At 40.9% G+C, this 21,071-nt stretch overlaps 1 protein-coding gene across 1 annotated transcript; it reads right to left on the bottom strand.

The window, feature by feature from the left end:
- Positions 1-2,915: 2,915 nt before the first annotated feature.
- LOC112231809 (haze protective factor 1-like) lies at positions 2,916-19,077 on the bottom strand. Its single transcript, XM_024398606.2, has 11 exons — positions 18,972-19,077; positions 18,433-18,560; positions 14,959-15,024; positions 11,752-11,988; positions 9,571-9,711; positions 9,405-9,463; positions 6,587-6,685; positions 6,080-6,242; positions 5,022-5,092; positions 4,579-4,683; positions 2,916-4,295 (listed from the first exon to the last, which is right to left on the bottom strand). Exons 3-11 carry the CDS (start codon positions 14,987-14,989, stop codon positions 4,041-4,043), a joined length of 1,161 nt encoding a protein of 386 aa, XP_024254374.1. The 5' UTR covers positions 14,990-15,024; positions 18,433-18,560; positions 18,972-19,077; the 3' UTR covers positions 2,916-4,040.
- Positions 19,078-21,071: the final 1,994 nt, after the last annotated feature.

Below are 21,071 nucleotides of genomic sequence, written 5' to 3'. Positions count from 1 at the left end.
ACATACCCTCTTCATTGTCCACATGAGTTGCAGAGCGGCAGGGAATGTCCCGGGACTCCAGGAAGAACCTGGTGGTTGTTCACATGTTACATTTTATTTAACTAGTACAACACATCATCCTCAGGAGTTAAAAAGCAATGGGGACAGTCCTGGGGAGTCCAAGTCCTCTGGTTAAGAGTCTCCCTGGAGCTGTTGGACTGCTTGGGGCTCCCTGCTCTGCTGGAGTCAGGAGTCCAGACACAGGGTGACTTTGTGGATCAACAAGGATAACGTGACAGATGGTAAAGAGAGTGAAACAATACTCAAACAAACCAATCCAATGCAAAATCAAGCAAATTAGACAAATTAGGCAAACTAGCACACGAGACAGAGGTAGAACTCGTAACTGACAGGTAGCCAGGGTTGTCATAGTGATTATAACCAGACTGGAACGATTGGCTCCAGGCTTTCAAGTGAGGCAATACCCAATCTGTAGATCAAGAGGGGGAAAAAATTGCAGATCAAGCAATTTACCAGAAAAATGAATTTACTAATAATCAAAGTTTAGCAGACTAAGCAGCATGGTAGAGAAAGATCTTACCCGAGAGGTGGTTTCAGCTACTTTAGAGCTCCTCGTTCCTATTAAGAGAGTAGACATCAGTGGTCTCAGACCAACAGGATTGGGACAACCCAGAGTGGTGAAGACGTTCCTGGGGAGTCAAAGCCCTCTGGTCAGGAGACTCCCCGGGTCTCCAGAAGCAGGGTAGGTATGTGGATCAACAGGGACAAAGTGTCAGATGGTAAAGAGAGTGGAACAACACACTGAAACAAACAAATTGTTATGTGCCCCAGTTTCTGTGTTGTGGTTTTGTTTGGATGTGTGTGTTTCAGGATGGCTTCCGGAAATTCTAAGCAGCTGATTGGTCAGCCCCATCAATGATTGGAGATCTGACCCCACCCTCTAATCAGGAGATACAGCTGTCTTCAATTATCGACTCCTTCTGAAGCTTTAAAAGCCAGTGTTCGTTTGTTAGGAGAGAGAGCTGATGGTTATGTCCTGTGTTGGTTGTTGCTCAGAGACAGGTCCCCATAGGACGCAGTGTTTTTGTTTATTGAAATGGTTTACTTATGTTTGTATTCGTTTTAATTTGTTCCCAGGGGGGAAGAGAGTGCTTAGGCAAGTGACCTGCGGGCATAAATATACCCGAGTATGTACTTTGTCTATGCACACTAGGTAAGACCCGTCTGGACCATCCCCTGTATTTTGGTTAGTGCGCCAGGTGGTGCTTGTTAGGTAAGTTGTGAGTAGGTAAAGTAGGAGAGGGGGAACTTTAACTTTCTCTGCTTTGGTTCCGTCCAGCCCCTTTTTCCAAAATTGCTGTGTGACTGAATAAATTCCCTGTAAAAGGTTAATTCTCTGCCTTTGTCATCCTTACTTGCACCTACAGTCCCATACCTCTTTCACTCCACGGGGAGTTGAGTTGTAGCAGGGTGTTGCGTTCCCTCTTCCTAGAGGTCGTGCGTAACACCAATCCAATAGCAAATTAGATCAACTGGACATAGATGGAACTCCTAGCTGTTAGGTAGTCAATGTCTTTTGGACTGAGAGGACTGGGCTCCATTGGACAAGCTGTCCTGAGACATGTCCAGGAAGGCAGTTGACCCATAACTCTCCCAAGCAGATGACCACATAATTGACATCCTCATCAACAATTGATTATGCAACAAACTGAACCAAATCTTCAGGGGTACTGATATGTCATGAATCAAAATAAAATGATGCAACCTATTGGAAAAAATAATTTACCAATATTCAAAGTTCAGCAAAGATCTCTATGGTAGAGGTGTTTAAAAAAAATATTTTTCTTAGCTCTTACCTGAGAAGTGGTTCACAAAGTTGGTTGAATGGATCACATTGTCATCCTCATCAACACCAGGGTTGGAGGGAATGGAGTCATCAATGAACTTAACATGATCTCCAGGGGTCCTATTGGGACCCAAGCCTGGTGTTGAAAAGGATGGGTGATCATTTGCATTCATAGTTGCATCCATAGTCATCCATCTGCACTGTATGAGCAAGATGTCTGTTCTGAATTAATTGTGATAAATTGTCTTTTGGTGATAATGTTTGAATTTGACATGACCTTTATTCTGGTAAGATCATGCAACCTTTACAATTGTAATGATATTTCAACAATATTGCTTTAGCCATAGGCAATATACCAATCGTGTTCTATATCTATGGTTTTAGCCACAGCTACAAAAAAAATATTTCTATGTGGTTTTAACAGCCATCTCCATGGTAATCAAATTCTAATGAATGGTGCATAGAGGCACGGAATACAATGTTTTGTCATTTAAATGTTTTTAATTTATGTATGAATTCTGAATGGCTAATGCTTTATAAGGTACAATTACTAAATAAGAGCGAGTCTACAAGGACCTGGCCGGTTCTCTTGTAGATAATGTTTATTTTGATGCAGTATTCGGTATAGAAGTCTAGTTGATTCAAGTACAGTTACATCAATCTCTTAACAGGTGAGCTCTGCAGATGATTTAAAATAAAATATTCATCTTTTGTTTTGGTCAAACATTTCTTCCTAGGTGTTGGCCTTTCTAGGGAGTTTTTCCTAGCCGCCGTGCTTCTACACCTGCATTGCTTGCTGTTTGGGGTTTTCGGCTGGGTTTCTGTACAGCACTTTGAGATATCAGCTGATGTCAGAAGGGCTATATAAAAACATTTGATTTGATTTATTTAATTCATATGACTTTAAAAGCAGTTGTTACAGTTTGTACACTATGCACAATGTAGAACGCATCCGACATGACACATTTATTTTAGTAACTTTTCTCCAAATATTAGATATGACATATCAGGTGTTGTATGCCAACTTTCGAAGAAACTACTGCAAAAAATATACGCTTAGACATTTTGATAACTCAATTTTATAACCCATTTTTAAGAATCAATTTCCACATTGTTATGATGGTAAATTATAAGTATGAATACAGCTAAATAATAAAAGGCGTAAAACACATATTCCAGTTGTACAGTTTATGACTACGTTCACAGATATGAATTACACCTCAATGCGTCAGTACAAATATTTCAAAAACCTTCTATAACCCAATATATATGTTTTAAAAAGTGCATAAATTGTCAATCTGTCTTTCACAACATGCTAGCGAGGACTAGGTAATAACTGAGTTATTATGCAATATCTGTAAAGATGTTTGCTTTTGTATTGGAGAAAGTCTTTAGCCTGAGTGCCAGTCTGTTTGTGCTATCATGCCAACTCCTTGTACTGGGCATTTTTGGTTTGTCAATGAGCAATTGAGTTAGCAAGAGCACAACCAGATCTGAGACCAGGCTAGGTCTTTGCAAGTGAAAAATCTAAGAAAACATGGAAGTCATCATGCAAATCACTGGCAAAAGAAAATGTGCCTAAAAAAATAGGATATTTATGAAAATGTCATAATTGGAAACTTCATCTTACAGAAATCTCAATAAGAAAAAGCAGAATTAATTACCGTACCATACATTAGGTCACTCATCTATGATCGTAAATAGCTATCTTCTGTGTATTATGTTTTACATAGTACTGATTTATAAATGGGTATGATGGTATGGTTGAATAGCTTTCTGTAGCCATATTAATCGTCATATTCTTCAATAAATCCCTTTAAACCCATTTGGTTTGGACTCACATAGGGGAATCATTATCACTTATTAAATCACCTAAATCTCTCAAAAGCACATATGAGCCCTCACATACAGTATCTCAATACCCCTCATATACAAGCAAACAAACAAAAACAGAGTAAGCTAGACCTACAACCAGTATAGTATTCATGTGGAATGGAAACCAGGTTTTGCCGTGCTAACTACTACTGCTACTGTTTAAATTCAAGCAATGGCTCAGTGGGTCAACACATCAGGGTTGTTCATTAAGTCACACAACAGGCAATGTTTTAAACCATTTTGCAAGGGACAAGTCAAGGTATTTCCTCCCTCTTTCAATACATTTTCTTCCGCTTGTACCCACTGAACACGACCCAGTTTAAACCAGAGAACCAATGCTGAGTAGACAAACCAGCAGAGCAGCAGTGATCAATGCTAAAGGGAAGTGAGGACCTCTAGTGGCAGAAGAAGGAACGTTCAGAGACCCATCCAGCTTGAGGCAGGATGTTATGGAGGTGTTGCAGCACTCTTGGTGGCATGTACCTGTTGTGGTCGTACACCAAGTGTTTCTTGTGCAGTCGGCATTGCAGCCTCCCATCCACATCGTTGTTGAACCAATTGTCATCTTTTTCAACTGAAAAGAGAAACGTGGATTGAGAATGCATGAAGTTAGATGAGTTGAAGGATGTACAAGATTGGCGAAAAGGAAATTCTCTCGTCTGAGTGATGTTATTGAGACGATAACAGATAATCGTTCTTGTCGTGGCCAAATGTATTTTCCTTCTTTCGTTATAAAATTCTTAAAGTGTACATTTTGTATCCTACAGCATTTACAGTTCAATGAAGCATGTCTAGTTTGTCTACTATGGGTATAGACTGATGAATAGGGTAGTGTGGGGGTGCACTATTAAGCCTACCTCACAGTAGGGCTGGTTGAGGGGACAAGGCATTGGGTCTTTGGTTATCCAAGTCTTGTAACAGTTCTGCTCTGTGCACTGAAACATCTGGCACTTCTTAAGTTTCTGTAAATAGATGGATGATGTTAACAAAGGCTGGTAAATTCACAGACTTTGAGTCCTACACACACACACACACACACACACACACACACACACACACACACACACACACACACACACACACACACACACACACACACACACACACACACACACACACACACACACACACACACACACACACACACACACACACACACACACACACACACACCCACACACACCCCCAGATTGCCCCTTCAATGTGTATAGAAATGTACCCTAACACATTGGGAAATGTACTTTAGTAGGCCTACATTAACCCGAGAACTTCAAGTTGCCGCCCAGAAGCAAGTTCTTACATTGGTTGGCATAGCAGTTGTAGTGGTGGCTGCTGCTGTTGTTGTGGTGGTGGTCATCATCACTGTAGTCACTGGAGGAACAATTAAAACACTTTTTTTTATATGACTCATGTCTCAATACTCTATATAGGACATTGTACGTTCATGCACATATAATGCAATTCAGATTTATTCAAAGTAAACAGCATGTTTTACAAATGAAAGGAATAGTGATAAGATACTATGCATTGTACTTGCACCCCAGTATTTCTACCTGCACATTCATCTTCTGCACATCAATCACTCCAGTGTTTAATTGCTATATTGTAATTACTTCGCCACCATGGCCTATTTATTGCCTTTACCCCCCTTATCTTACCTCATTTGCACACACAGTATAGACTTTTTCTACTGTATTATTGACTGTATGTTTGTTTATTCCATGTGTAACTCTGTGTTGTTGTATGTGTCGAACTGCTTTGCATTATTCTTGGCCAGGTCGCAGTTGTAAATGAGAACTTATTCTCAACCTGCCTTCCTGGTTAAATAAAGGTAAAATAAAAAAGTTTTAAAAATACAGACCAACAGACATAACTCAGCCCCATACAGTAACAGTCTCCCAATTGATGTGGTGGTGATACATGTAAACATGAATCTCTCACAGTAAAAGACAGGATTTTTACAGGCTCACCAACTCCAACACTAAGGACACCATAGTACGGTTTGACTGACTTTACTGAGTCTGGCACACAGTTTACAAGGAAACTGAAGAAATGCAGAATAGCATAGAAAACAGTCATTATACAGGGCACTTAGATATAAAATCGAGGACATTTATTTTTTTAATGAGTGGGCTAGTCCCACTCATTAGGTATTTTTATGTGTTTATTAGACAGGATGGACAGAGGAAAGTAAGGAGGAGAGAGGGTGCTTGAGCAGTGGGATGGATTTGAACCCATCCCATCACAATACATGTGATCCAGAGGCAGTGGTTTAAACCAGTGAACCACTGCAGGCCACAGGACATTGATTTTCTTTATTGTATAAAAAAAAATGATTGGACAATAAAAAAGGTTTACCTGTTGTAGTGTTTGGGCGAACCATGGAGGCCAGGGTGGAGCGAAGACAGCCAGTGGAGTTGCAGCATCCCGTGGTACAGTTGGTCTGAGTGTTATTGACACAGGCATTCCTGCAGGAGGAACTGCAGCCGCCGGTGTAAGTCATGTCTTCCTGTCTCTTCAGCTGAGAAGGCATCACACACATTTTGTTAGCACACTCTTAAAAACAAATACACGTACATTTTTTTTGTTGCTATTGTTAATCAAGGGAATAAAAGATGAAGTCGGAACAACATTCCGGTATTGTTTAATCAAATGCAACTGACAAAACAAAAGTAAACGGTGTGAAACGCTTAGTAGTAGGGCCAGGAAGATTATATCTAAAATAGGTGTGACACAAATTAATGACAGCAGATGCAACATGAACTATAGCATGCCATTTTTTTTATAGTTGTGTAAGAAATCTTAAGTACATTTGTATTTTTCAAATTCTAAAATTCTGCAATTCACGCATAGCGTATACTGTACCTCACAGAAGGTGATATTAGCGTTGCATGAAACAGAAGTCCTATTCATGTACACATCGTAGCAGTCTGAGTAGTTACAGGAGAACTGGCGACAGGATATCTATGAGAGAGAGAGAGAGAGAGAGAGAGAGAGAGAGAGAGAGAGAGAGAGAAAAAACGATCAGAGCACCTCATCTATCTATGCTTTCTCTAAACAATCAAACAGCAATATCGGTCCGACTTTGAATGAAGTACAACTTAGAAAGTCTTTACAGAATACATAAAGTCTGCACTACACAGATCAACTGTACTTGTATGTCATACTCTATAACAGAGGGTGCATAAAGACTGCCATGACCAATGTAGAGGGCAATGCTAAATGTGACATAGTTGGCTATTTCCCCCCAAAACGGTGCTTTATATAGGGCGACATCGTGCTAATCGATGTGAAATTGCTTGTCTTCAGGAAAGCTCCCAGATAAGGCATTAAAAGGGATGGAAAGCGGACCACATGTATCATGAAATAATCTCTCCCACTAAGTTACTTCATTCCTCAGTGCCAACTTGCACTGACACAAACACGGACCCAGTCATCATCGCCTCAACCCCCTCACCCCCACACTATGGTGATGTACACTCAGTGGTTGAAGTGGACTGCAAAACAAACGGTCTGTATCCACTTAGAGTTTTTTTTTCCCTCAATCAATTTGGCACATTTTTCAGATGTAAGGGGGTGTGTTTTCAAAACACTGAGTAATGCCCATTATCTTATGTTCAGGCCCTTTCATTGTGCATTAATTGGCGTTGAATACATATTTAACCTCTGAGTCATACATGCAAAATCTAAGTTTTTCATGAAATACCATAAGAATATTTAGTTTAGTCACCTATACATCAGATAATGATAAGACTCGTTGTTTAACTAACATTTATTCCAACAGCAAAAAATACTAGATACAATTTTCAAAACTGTTCTTTTTAGTAGATGGTAGATGGTAAATACCATTTTCCATACAGTATTTAGCTTCAACTTGACGGCAAATTTTACGGCAAACCAATTTTTTTTAATCAGTTGTGGTATCCTTAAACAGTACATAAGTAAAATAAAGAATCAGATGTAAGGGTAGTATGTATTGTAAAGCTGATGCAGTATAACCTGTCTATCTGCTTGGCAAGATGAATCAGGTTACAGTGTATCAATTACACTTAGATAAAGAGTGGAATATATTGTTAGACGGTATATAAAGGGTTTATTGTTTCGTTGGTTTGTTTAAGCTTGTAGCCAAACATTTGCAGCTAAAAGCTGAATTGCAGTTTAGGTCAACGGATTTTTTTTTTGTTTGTAAATTGACATAACAATTAGGTAGATTAACAAAACAAAGAAATTGATATTGATGAAGCCAGCTCCGAGAGTTCCGTCACAACAGAGTGTACCCACTTGTGACAGAGACGGGTGCTTCTGACAACCCACTGGAGTTATGCCAGATGATCGATGCCAGATGGTGCAGTTGGCTTGCTGGCCCTGATGTTGTTCTCAGCTCAACATCTCTGTAGCCTGGACATAGTACTCCTCCACAACTAACAAGTAGCACCCACAGGTGATGCCTCTGAAACTGCTATGGCACAAAAAAAGTCCAGAGCTATAGTCATCAGTCCAGAGCTATAGTCATCAGTCCAGAGCTATAGTCATCAGTCCAGAGCTATAGTCATCAGTCCAGAGCAATAGTCATCAGTCCAGAGCTTTAGTCATCAGTCCAGAGCTATAGTCATCAGTCCAGAGCTATAGTCATCAGTCCAGAGCTATAGTCATCAGTCCAGAGCAATAGTCATCAGTCCAGAGCTATAGTCATCAGTCCAGAGCTATAGTCATCAGTCCAGAGCTATAGTCATCAGTCCAGAGCTATAGTCATCAGTCCAGAGCTATAGTCATCAGTCCAGAGCTTTAGTCATCAGTCCAGAGCTATAGTCATCAGTCCAGAGCTATAGTCATCAGTCCAGAGCTATAGTCATCAGTCCAGAGCTATAGTCATCAGTCCAGAGCTATAGTCATCAGACCAAAGCTATAGTCATCAGTCCAGAGCTATAGTCATCAGTCCAGAGCTATAGTCATCAGTCCAGAGCTAAGAGCTATAGTCATCAGTCCAGAGCTTTAGTCATCAGTCCAGAGCTATAGTCATCAGTCCAGAGCTATAGTCATCAGTCCAGAGCTATAGTCATCAGTCCAAAGCTATAGTCATCAGTCCAGAGCAATAGTCATCCCCATTTCCAAAATGCAGTCCAGTCTCATTCGTCAAGAAGCCGGTGCTTTGTGAGATCTTTTATATGCAAACATTAGCTAGCTAACTATAGCCAAACCACACAGTAGACTTGCCATCAGTCCTTCAACTCCATGGGTGAAAACAACCAGATATACACAATAAACACTAAATGATTTAGCAAAAACAAAAAACACTTAAAATCATCAAAAATATGTAGAAAATATAAAGAGCACCTTACGGTGCCATGGCAACCACAGAGCACATTATATTGATCGGTTAGCAGACAACGTCACGGAAATGATGCACACGCTTCCAAGAGGCGCATATCAGCAAATTCAACTGAATTGTTTTCTAAGACCATTTGCAATAATTACAAGCACTATTTACTTGGTGGCCTCGTGAATGATGTTGAACAAAACATGTGCAAGGAAGGTTGCTATTAATGATACTGCAACAATTCACAAAGGCGTCATGATTGGCTTCATAAAGATGATATAGATGCATTATGTATACCCACTTCAAATAAAGTGTGAACGTAATATCATATCATATACTACTAGACTGCTAAAGTACTAGACTCACCATGGTCATGCCACTGGTGCCCCATGAGGTAGTATTGTCCGTGCTTGGGGTTCCACTACCTATGTTAGCAAGGACAAAATGTAGTGTGAGAGAAAAGTGGCAAAAAATATGTATCTACCATATGTCCTGAATGTGAATTCATAAAACAATCACTATTTTGTTTTACCCGCCACTGTATTCCTTGAGTTGTCAATGGTTACACTTCTTGAAGTGGAGGTCATGGCTGTTGTCATTGAACCTACACTGGACGAATTGGAGGTTGCCGTATTAGCAGCACCTTGAACCCTCGTAGCTGCCATCGTAGTTGCTGAGTCCGATGCCATTGTAGTATTCATAGAAGAAATGCCAGACAACATGGGTTGGAGAGGAACGGATCAGTTACACGTAAGGGATTACAAAAAAAAAAAAAACGGTAACTGTGATGAGTTACCAACACACATATTGTAATCAGATTACAGATACTTTTAAAATTACGAGGTGATTACTTATTGGATTACTTTTAAATTCAGAAAAGATGTCCTCAAAGAAAATCTTTGACATGTCTGTTTTCTCATTGACATTCAAATCAGCATTGACAAACACTGGTGGAACAAAATAAGCTTGTTCTCTGACCAAAAGTCAGAGACCACTATGATGACACACCAAATGTGTTTGATCGATCGCTGGAAAAGAGCACAAATAGGTTTTTGTAGGCTACAGTCCAAGCTATGTCTTCCAATGATGCGACTGCTATCAGCATCCCAAGATTATCCAACTTGAATAAACGCTTGTGGGTAAGGATGACAGCAGTGGTCTAGTCTACGGCGATATGGATATCACTTATTATTGTTATCTACATAGCTCATTGATGTGAATCACACTGCTGCGTTCTCATTTAGCTATTTGCACCTTACGGATTGTGGTTGTTGTGCATGGCTGTTCACAAATCCAAATGTGTATTTGAACTCAAATGGTTGAATTCAAGAAGTTTCAGCTGCCTATCAATCATTGTTTTTGAAACCAGTGGACAGCCAGTGAAAATGTGCTCTTACAACAGCTGCATAGTGCGGAAATAGTGCGGAAATTGAACCAAATTGAGATGGTTTGGGATGAGTTGAATCGCAGAGTGAAGGAAAAGCAGCCAACAAGTGCTCAGCAAATGTGGGAACTCTTTCAAGACCGTTGGAAAAGCATTCCAGGTGAAGCTGGTTGAGAGAATGCCAAGAGTGTGCAAAGCTGTCATCAAGGCAAATGGTGACTACTTTGAAGAGTCTCAAATATAAAATATATTTTGATTTGTTTAACACTTTTTTTGCTTACTACATGATTCCATATGTGTTATTTTATAGTTTTGATGTCTTCACTATTATTCTACAATGTAGAACATAGTAAGAAATAAAGAAAAACCTTTGAATGAGTAGGTGTTCTAAAACGTTTGACCGGTAGTGATATAACATTGTAAATGGAAACAAATACTGTATAGCCTCATAACATGGTTAAAACAATCATTTGGATATCATGATTGGTCAGTCCTTGCATCCGTAGCTCTGTCTACCAATCTGAGAGTGGTTACATTTCTCCAGGCCCATCCCTCAGCGTTTTACCAAAACAGAGGCGGGGCGACAATTTTGGAATTGTTTCATCTGTGGACTTGCCCTTTAAAAAGCTGCATATTATCAACATATCAAAGTGTCACCAACAAAAAGGTCAACAATAGGCCTATAGCAAATGCAGCATATGGCGTTCATTTTTCACATGTAAATAGCACTTTTCAGTAGTGCTCAAAGCATAACATTTCATGAGCTCAACATTTATTTACAACTCAAATCAATGAGCCCAATCAGTCCTCCATGACAACAAAATCATAAACAACAGAGTAGGGCTGGCTAATAAGTCCTTAGTTTTGGGGTTATGCTCAGGTAACACAATTTGGCAAATCTATACTTCCATATTTCCAAGTCCTATTCTTGAAGATCAAGGGGTATAACAACTATTGTAATGACTGGAATTCTGATAGTATATCTTTACATAAAAACAAAGTCTGTAATTTAATCGTATTTCTATATGTAGTAGAAAGCTGTGGGTTACAAGAAGCCTACGTAACCAACCCATAAAGTAAAATGTATCATCCATATATGGCCATCTATGTAAACTTAAACATTGATTTATCCTGCAATAAATGTTATTCAGTTGGTAACATACATGTTTGTCTTCTTCTCATGCCTCTTAAGAGGAAAGTCATCTAAAAGTAACTTAATGTAATCAGATTACGTTACTGAGCTTGGGTAATCCAAAAGTTACGTTACCGATAAACATTTTGGACAGGTAACTAGTAACTGTAACGGATTACATTTAGAAAGGAACCTACCCAACCCTGCAGATGACATTGCAGCATTCGTAGAAGAAATGGCAGACGACATTGTAGCTTGAGCTGTGGTAACTGTCATCGTAGCTGTTGCAGAGACAGTACTCATGTCAGTTGACAACACAATTGTTGCAGCCACCGTGGTTGTAGCATCGGTCGTTGTATTGGAACTCGAGGTTGTGTTTTGTCCTGAAACAAATGACGATGGCTGCAGTCCCAGTAGTAAGAAGAGCAGGAGGCCTGTTCAGAGAGAAGAGAGAGGCATACAGCTGTCATCATTTAGCAGGTCCTGTATATTAAACATAACAAGCTCTTAACCATGCGTGTTATTGTCATATTCATGTGGGCAGTAAGCCTCTTTTGTTCGGCTAGATGAGTCTTTTCCTTACGAAAAAAGTTTGCTTTCAGAGTGGAGTATAGCTGCAGGACTCTGCAGTTTAGCTCCAGTTAGAGTGCAGTATAACCGCAGTATAACTTTTTTTATGTCAGTAAATTTGCAGTTTAACTGCAGTTGCAGGTACGGTCTGGAATCTTAAAGTCACAATCTGGGATCTGAAAATCTGTCCATTTCAATTCTTGATATTTACCCATTGATTCTTGTCACGCCCTGACCTGAGTATTCTTTGTTTTCTTTATTGTTTTGGTTAGGTCAGGGTGTGACATGGGTGATGTATGTGATTTGTACTGTCTAGGGGTTCTGTAGGTTTATGGGGTTGTTTATCATCTAGGTGTTTATATATGTATATGGATGCCTTGATTGGTTCTCAATTAGAGGCAGGTGTTTATCGTTGTCTCTGATTGGGAACCATATTTAGGCAGCCATCTTCTTTGGGTATTTCGTGGGTTATTGTCTATGTGTAGTTGCCTGTGTCTGCACTTGTTGTCATAGCGTCACGTTCGTTTTGTTGTTTTTGTTTAAGTGTTCTTCGTGTTTTTCATCATTCAACAAAATAATGGATTCACACCACGCTGCGCTTTGGTCTACTCCATACGACGATCGTGACAGAATAACCCACCATAAAAGGACCAAGCAGCGTGATTGGGAGGAACAGCGCTAGAGAAATGGACCCGGGAGAAGGACGAATGGGTAACAACCTGGGAGGAGATTGAGAGTTGGTCGATCGATCCAGGGAGAGTGCCAGAGCCTGCATGGGATTCTTTGGACCTGTAGAATGGAGGAACGGCGAAGATATAAGGGTACAGACTAGCACGGAAGCCCGAGAGGCAGCCCCAATATTTTTTGGGGGAGGGGCACACGAGGAGATTGGCATTTCTAGCCCGGTGCGCTATATTCCAGCTCCTCGCATTGGCCGGGCTAGAATGAGCATCCAGCCAGGACGGGTTGTGTCAGCTTTACACTCCAGACCTCCAGTACGCCTCCACAGCCCAGTACGTCCTGTGCCTGCTCTCCGCACTTGCCCTGAGGGGCGTGTCCCCAGCCCAGTACCACCAGTGCCAACACCACGCGCCAGGCTTCCTGTGCGTCTCCAGAGCCCTGTACGCCCTGTTCCTCCTCCCCGCACTCGTCCTGAGGTGCGTGTCTCCAGCACTGTACCACCAGTGCCGGCACCACGCACCAGGCCACCAGTGCGCCTCCAGGGTCCAGTACTCCCTGTTCCTGCTCCTCGCACTTGCCCTGAGGTGCGTGTCCCCAGCCCGGTACCACCAGTGCCTACACCACGCACCAGGCCTATAGTACGCCTCGGCAGTCCAGTGCGCCCTGTTCCCCCTCCCCGCACTTGCCCTGAGGTGCGTGTCCTCGGCCCAGTACCACCAGTGTCGGCACCAGGCACCAGGCCTACAGTGCGCCTCGCCAGTCCAGAGCATCCGGCAACAGTACCCAGTCCAGAGCGTCCGTCTACAGTACCCAGCCCAGAGCGTCCGGCTACAGTACCCAGCCCAGAGCGTCCGGCTACAGTACCCAGTCCAGAGCGTCTGGCTACAGTACCTAGTCCAGAGCGTACGGCTACAGTACCCAACCCAGAGCGTCCGGTAACAGTACCCAGTCCAGAGCGTCCGGCAACAGTACCCAGTCCAGAGCATCCGGCAACAGTATATAGACCGGAACCTCCTACGACGGGCCGCAGACCGGAACCTCCTACATCGGGTCACAGTCCGGAACATACCACGATGGGTCGCAGACCGGAGTCTACCACGACGGGTCGTAGTCCGGAACCTACCACAACGGGTCACAGTCCGGATCCGCCAGAGTCTCCCTCCAGTCCGGATCCGCCAGAGTCTCCCTCCTGTCCAGAGCCGCCAGAGTCTCCCTCCTGTCCAGAGCCGCCAGAGTCTCCCTCCTGTCCGGAGCCGCCAGAGCCGTCAGCCAGCCAGGAGCCGCCAGAGCCGTCAGCCAGCCAGGAGCCGCCAGAGCAGCCAGCCAGCAGCCGCCAGAGCCGTCAGCCAGCCAGGAGCCGCCAGAGCCGTCAGCCAGCCAGGAGCCGCCAGAGCCGTCAGCCAACCAGGAGCTGCCGATGCCGCCTGTCACACTGGCGATGGTGGAATCTCCCTCCTGTCCGGAGCTGCCAGAAACGCTCCTCAGTCCAGCGACGCCCTCTACGATGATCTTCAGTCCTGCACCCGAACCGCCGCCGTGAACAAGGCCCACCCAGACCCTCCCCTTTAGATTAGGTTTTGCGGCCGGAGTCCGCACCTTTGTGGGGGGGGTACTGTCACGCCCTGACCTGAGTATTCTTTGTTTTCTTTATTGTTTTGGTTAGGTCAGGGTGTGACATGGGTGATGTATGGGTTTTTGCACTGTCTAGGGGTTTTGTAGGTTTATGGGGTTGTTTATCATCTAGGTGTTTATTTATGTCTATGGTTGCCCAGATTGGTTCTCAATTAGAGGCAGGTGTTTATCGTTGTCTCTGTGTCTCTGATTGGGAACCATATTTAGGCAGTCATCTTCTTTGGGTATTTCATGGGTTATTGTCTATGTGTAGTTGCCTGTGTCTGCACTCGTTGTCATAGCGTCACGTTCATTTTGTTGTTTTTGTTTAAGTGTTCTTCGTGTTTTTCATCATTCAATAAAATAATGGATTCACACCACGCTGCGCTTTGGTCTACTCCATACGGCGATCGTGACAATTCTTGAATAGTATAACTACTATAACTTTGATTCATGTTATATATGTTACATTATTCAAGAATCAGTCGGTATGTGTTTGTGCACATTTTTAGGCAATGGGCATATTTAGAAAGTAAACGTACCTGTGCCTTTAAAAAAAGCAGTTGAGGCCATAGTCTTCTGGAGGGAGTAGGAGCCCTTAGTCCAGTCTAGAAAGGGAAAGAAGTCACAGCGAGTTCAATTCGACCCAGTATATGTTTGCCCATGATATTCATGATCTCCAGCTCCACACCAGTATCTACAGTACATACAGTATGTGACTCTGATGGCTTTGTACAAACAATAAGAAGAAAACGTTCCTAAGAAAATGAACCCCTATAATCTTAAGACAATATAAATGACGATTGTGTCCCTTTAACGATTAACACTGCTACAGTAGGACTTAGGCACAGAAGAGCTTACATTTAGAAACAAACTGAGAAACAGTGAAATGTGACACCCTGAACATGGTGATATAAAGGTTCCTTATTGTCTTCCGGCATTGTGGTTACCTGACTATTGAATAACGCTTCCTGGAGCATGAAGAGGAGAAAAGTAATACCACAAACCACATAAGTAAAGACCAAAACCCATAGGTCTATTATGCCTTTGCTGTTGACGCATGACCTAAGTCAGATTCGGTAGAGCAATCAGACTGTTTACACATCTACATTCATTATGTCCCACCTGGACTTATCCGTTGATCTTATGCCATCATCTATCTGAGGGCTCAGTTCCTAATTGTTCAGGGGAAACTGCTGATGATGGTTTGCAAATTTGTAAGTGGTAGGAAAGAGAGGTAGAAAGGAGAGTTAGGAATAGAAAATAGGTGTTGAACTGTAAAACAACCATCTACTCACAACAACATTGTGGCTGGACAGGCCAGTTGTCAAAGTGATTTTGCTGTAGTGTCGGTTGGCAGGAGCCATGAACACAATTAAAATGTTTATTCGGACGGACCAGTTGCAGCTGCCAAAGTGGTAGCGGCGTCAGGCCAAGGCATGTTGCAGCACGAAAGCTGCCAAAGCACAGGTCAGCTGCCGAAGAGGGCCACCTGCGGGAACGTTGGGCCAGTCAGCTGCGATACTGCAGCATCAAATTCCCACTGTCTCCATTTAGGGTTGGTTATTCTGTGACGTTGTATAAATGATTGCAGACAGGCGCAAGAATTCACAATAAGGGGGTTGGTTATTCTGTTATGAAAGGCACGGGGACAAAGTCCAAAACAAACACATATACTAAAACACAGGGATGTAAACCCAAACAAAAGAGCAAGGTAAAACCTCTAATAAATACATGGGACAAGACCGGCAATACACTACATGGGGGAGAGACACGTAATATCAAATGCACAACAATACATGGGATGGGACCCGTAATAACAAATGACAATACACGCAGCACGAAAGCCGAAATAACAAAGCACAGGTACTCACAGACCAACGGACATGGGAACAATAACCCGACAAGACAATTGTGAACAGAGGACACATATATACAATTACTAATTCAGACCCTTTGCTATGAGACTCAAAATTGAGCTCAGGTGCATCCTGTTTCCATTGATCATCCTTGAGATGTTGGTACAACTTGATCGGAGTCCACTTGTGGTAAATTCAATTGTTTGGACATGATTTGGGAAGGCACTGTCTGTATAAGGTCTATGCGCACTGAGCCATGTGCTACTATTACTCACAACCAGAATGACAGACCTAGGACCATAGAGATATATAGAGGACTCATCTTCGTATCTGTTTCACTTCAGTGTTTGTGACAGCATGAGGAATGGGGCAGCACCATTGAGGCAATCTCAATTTTGAAGTAGTCAATTTTGACCCGGTTTGATATGACTCCAACAGGGTCACCAGGAAGGATCAGCCAATAACATTCGAAGTCCCACCCAGTTGACTACATAAGAATCCACCCCTTCTTTTAATTTTTGCCTAAAATAACATACCCAAATATATCTGCCTGTAGCTCGGGACCTGAAGCAAGGATATGCATATTCTTGATACCATTTGAAAGGAAACACTTTGAAATTTGTCTAAATGTGAAATGAAGGACTACATTAAAATGGTGGAATGAAGCTGCCCATGCTAAACTGCCTTTTGTCCACTAGAGAATATCCTTCTCTATGCATAGGACACAGGCACTTGGAACTCCGACATAGCCCAGTAAATATGAACAAAGGAAACCAGTCGAATTAAATGAACATAGCTTCTACCTCAGGAGTCTTGCAAACGTCCATGTAAACAATAAACATCGCGCCCACTCAGAGGGTAAGACATGCTAAGTTAAAATGTATCTTATCAAACGTTGTGAAACATAAACGTATAAGTGTCGCAATAAACGATACGGGGAAGGAACGACGAAACCCTGGCAATTATTGTAGGATTAAATGGGAATATAGATTTGCCACATATTCATTCAAACGTGTGAAAGCAACAGCAAGCAGTTCAAAAAGAGAACAACGTGTTCTCTACTGGCGGGAGTTCAGAGAGCACAAGTGGAAAGGTGCGCCTGTGGTGCACACTCTCTGCAGTAGGACAATAATACATTTTAACAACACACTTCAAATGTAAGCTCCATGAGTAAATGATCAATTTCAAGCAATTTTGACATGCTGAAAGACCCGTAGGAGAAAACTGAGGATGGATAAACGTTGTAGTTACTCCACAATACTAACCTAATTGACAGAGTGAAAAGAAGGAAGCTTGTACAGAATACAAATATTCCAAAACATGTTTGCAATAAGGCATCAAGCTTACTTTAGTGTCTTATTGCAAACAGGATGCATGTTTTGGAATATTTGTATTCTGTACAAGTTTCCTTCTTTTCACTCTGTCAATTAGGTTAGTATTGTATAGTAACTACAATGTTGTTGATCCATCCTCAGTTTTCTCCTACCACAGCCATTAAACTCTGCATCTGTTTTAAAGTCACCATGGTGAAATCCCTGAATGGTTGCCTTGCTTTCTGGCAACTGAGTTAGGAAGGATGCCTGTATCTTTGTAGTGACTGGGTGTATTGATTCACCATCCAAAGTGTAATTAAATACTTCACCAAGCTCAAAGGGATATTGCATGTCTGCTTATTTTTATTTTTTTACCCATCTACCAATTGGTGCCCTTCTTTGCAAGTCATTGGAAAACCTCCCTGGTCTTTGTGGTTGAATCTGTGTTCTAAGTCCATCCAATTTATTAGGTGACTTATTTAGGCTTGCCATAACAAATGGGTTGAAAACTTATTGACTAAATACATTTTTGCTTTTCATTTTTTATTAACATCATCAAAAAACATCATTCCACTTTGACATCATGGGGTTTTGTGTGTAGGCCAGGTACAAAAACATCTGTGAAAATAGGAAAGCATTCAATGCCAGTAACATAACCTTATATTTATTGTTGTGAAGTAAACCTAAGCAACATTATTCTCTATTCTATCATCTTTAAGCAACCATGGCAACCCTCCTTGTTGAACTGAATCAGCCTGAGATAAGCAGGTAATGGCACAAAATAACAAAATAAACAGATTTTTAACTAAATGTTTTCCCGGGAAAAACAACAACAAACGCTTACCTGTGTGTAGCGTTGAGCAAAGGTTGGAGGATGAAACTGTCTGTGTCAGCTGTGGATGATGTGTAGAGCACCTCTCTCTCGGTCTCTCCCTCTCTCCTTTTCTACAGTGCCACTACCCTCTGTTCTTCCTAGTGACAGCACAGGAGAGACAACCTATTAAGTGGAAACTCTCACCTGCACACCCACTTAATTACTAGTCGCAACTAGCAGAGAGGAGGAGACTACAGGCAGAGAGCGGGGTGGGTGGCTTTAAACTAACATACAAGGGCCCAGAGATCAAATTAGGGTAAACTTCCGGCCCACCAACTCAATAAACACCTATAATCTCAGGAACCAGGACCAAATCTGGAGTGCGCTGGCCAGTTGACAGATGGTCATGTGAGACTAATTAATACAATTATGTAATCAGACATATTCATGAAAAAAAATGTCACTGGAGCAAAGTGATACAACTGGTCATAGTCATGTCATTAACATCTGCAACCCAAAACAATCTTAGAAAAATTCTACATCTCCTTGTAAAAATTATACATATTTACCTCATTTTCCTTTTCTTTTGCAAACAAAATGTTCCCACAGTCTTCTACAACTTATTAACATAAGGCCCTTCAAAGCACTCATCTACTGTATAGAACTACTTTTAAAGATGTTTGTCTGAAAAGAAACACAACAGGATTGTAGTGAAGCCCTTGCTGCCTCATGGGTTTCTTGTGAGATAATTCCCATACTGGTGAGGTGATTTTGGGGAACCTTCAGGTTTCTGTTCGACACAATGAGGAATCACCCCCCCCCCCCCTCCCCTCTCTGCAGGAATAAACCCACTTGCCAACAATTACCTCTTTGTGGCATTGTGGCTCTTGGAATGTACAATACCTAACCTGGGCACCACACAAAGGCACCTGGGCCACTCAGGTGACAAAAAAAATCCCTCCTAATAAACCTGAACGTTTTGTGAGAAGAAAGACACACATAGGCTGGTATAGCTTTTAGTTCTCTCATGGAATTGTACACACTCCAACCACATACAATTATTTGCACAAATCCATTCCATGTTAGTTTTCATGGTCAAAGCTATAGTTGGCACAAAGGCATTACTCATGGAAGTGTCTATCATAGTGAAATTGTAAGAATTTAAAATATTTAGTTACCTACTGTATTTGTATTACAAATACATAATTTCATATTAACTTAAACTTATTTTGTAAATGAAAAACATTAAGAAAATGTGTGTGTGTATGTGCGTGTGTGTTAACATAAATATTATCCATGGAAATCCCAACACCAAGCTATTGAAACTACAAGGATATGTGATATAAACATGCTTTACATTTGATTCCATCACACCCTATGTGTTGTTTCCTTTACATTGGTTATATGTTTGTTTCATATGTTTGCTTTACATTTGTTATATGTTTGTTTCATATGTTTCCTTTACATTTGTTATATGTTTGTTTCATATGTTTCCTTTGCATTTGTTATATGTTTGTTTCATATGTTTCCTTTACATTTGTTATATGTTTGTTTCATATGTTTCCTTTACATTTGTTATATGTTTGTTTCATATGTTTCCTTTACATTTGTTATATGTTTGTTTCATATGTTTCCTTTACATTTGTTATATGTTTGTTTCATATGTTTCCTTTACATTTGTTATATGTTTGTTATATATGTTTCCTTTACATTTGTTATATGTTTGTTATATATGTTTCCTTTACATTTGTTATATGTTTGTTTCATTTGTTTTCTTTACATTTGTTATATGTTTGTTTCATTTGTTTTCTTTACATTTGTTATATGTTTGTTTCATATGTTCATATGTTAGGATTACCAAATTTGAAATTTTGCACCACCGACCTTTGCATTTGTTATATGTTTGTTTCATATGTTTCCTTTACATTTGTTATATGTTTGTTTCATATGTTTCCTTTACATTTGTTATATGTTTGTTTCATATGTTTCCTTTACATTTGTTATATGTTTGTTTCATATGTTTCCTTTACATTTGTTATATGTTTGTTTCATATGTTTCCTTTACATTTGTTATATGTTTGTTTCATATGTTTCCTTTACATTTGTTATATGTTTGTTTCATGTTTCCTTTACATTTGTTATATGTTTGTTATATATGTTTCCTTTACATTTGTTATATGTTTGTTTCATTTGTTTTCTTTACATTTGTTATATGTTTGTTTCATTTGTTTTCTTTACATTTGTTATATGTTTGTTTCATTTGTTTTCTTTACATTCCCAGCTGGGATTTTCATCAGTTATCACCAGGTATCATCATGCAAAATGTTGCCTCGGTGTAAAAGACAACAATAATAAGAGCTTTACCAACAAGCCAATAGCCAAATGAGGTAGGCATACACTGTGCATGACTGAGCTGTGATGATAACTCTCTAATACAGACTCACCCTACTTGTCTGTGTTTCATAATAGTGAGAGGGGTCAACTTTACCAGGCAATAGGATTACCAAATTTGAAATTTTGCACCACCGACCGAATACTGTACAAACTCTTTAAAACCGGACTGTCTTTTGGAAACATTTGAAAATCCGGCAACCCTACGAGGGAGAGAGAACCCTCACAGTTTCACTTGAAACAGGGAAAAGTAAGTCATAGTTACCGTAATAGTAATA

Source organism: Oncorhynchus tshawytscha, linkage group LG03 (genome assembly GCF_018296145.1).
Source record: "Oncorhynchus tshawytscha isolate Ot180627B linkage group LG03, Otsh_v2.0, whole genome shotgun sequence".
In the NCBI taxonomy this organism is placed as follows: domain Eukaryota; kingdom Metazoa; phylum Chordata; class Actinopteri; order Salmoniformes; family Salmonidae; genus Oncorhynchus; species Oncorhynchus tshawytscha.
This window is presented reverse-complemented; position numbering and strand designations above follow the sequence as displayed.

Coding starts and splice junctions, on each gene's coding strand:
- LOC112231809 (XM_024398606.2), bottom strand. CDS start 14,989: ATGGCCTCAACTGCTTTTTTTAAAGGCACAG. Junction 6,243..6,586: donor CTAATATCACCTTCTGTGAG/GTACAGTATACG, acceptor ATGCCTTCTCAG/CTGAAGAGACAGGAAGACAT. Junction 4,684..5,021: donor CAACTGCTATGCCAACCAAT/GTAAGAACTTGC, acceptor ATCTATTTACAG/AAACTTAAGAAGTGCCAGAT.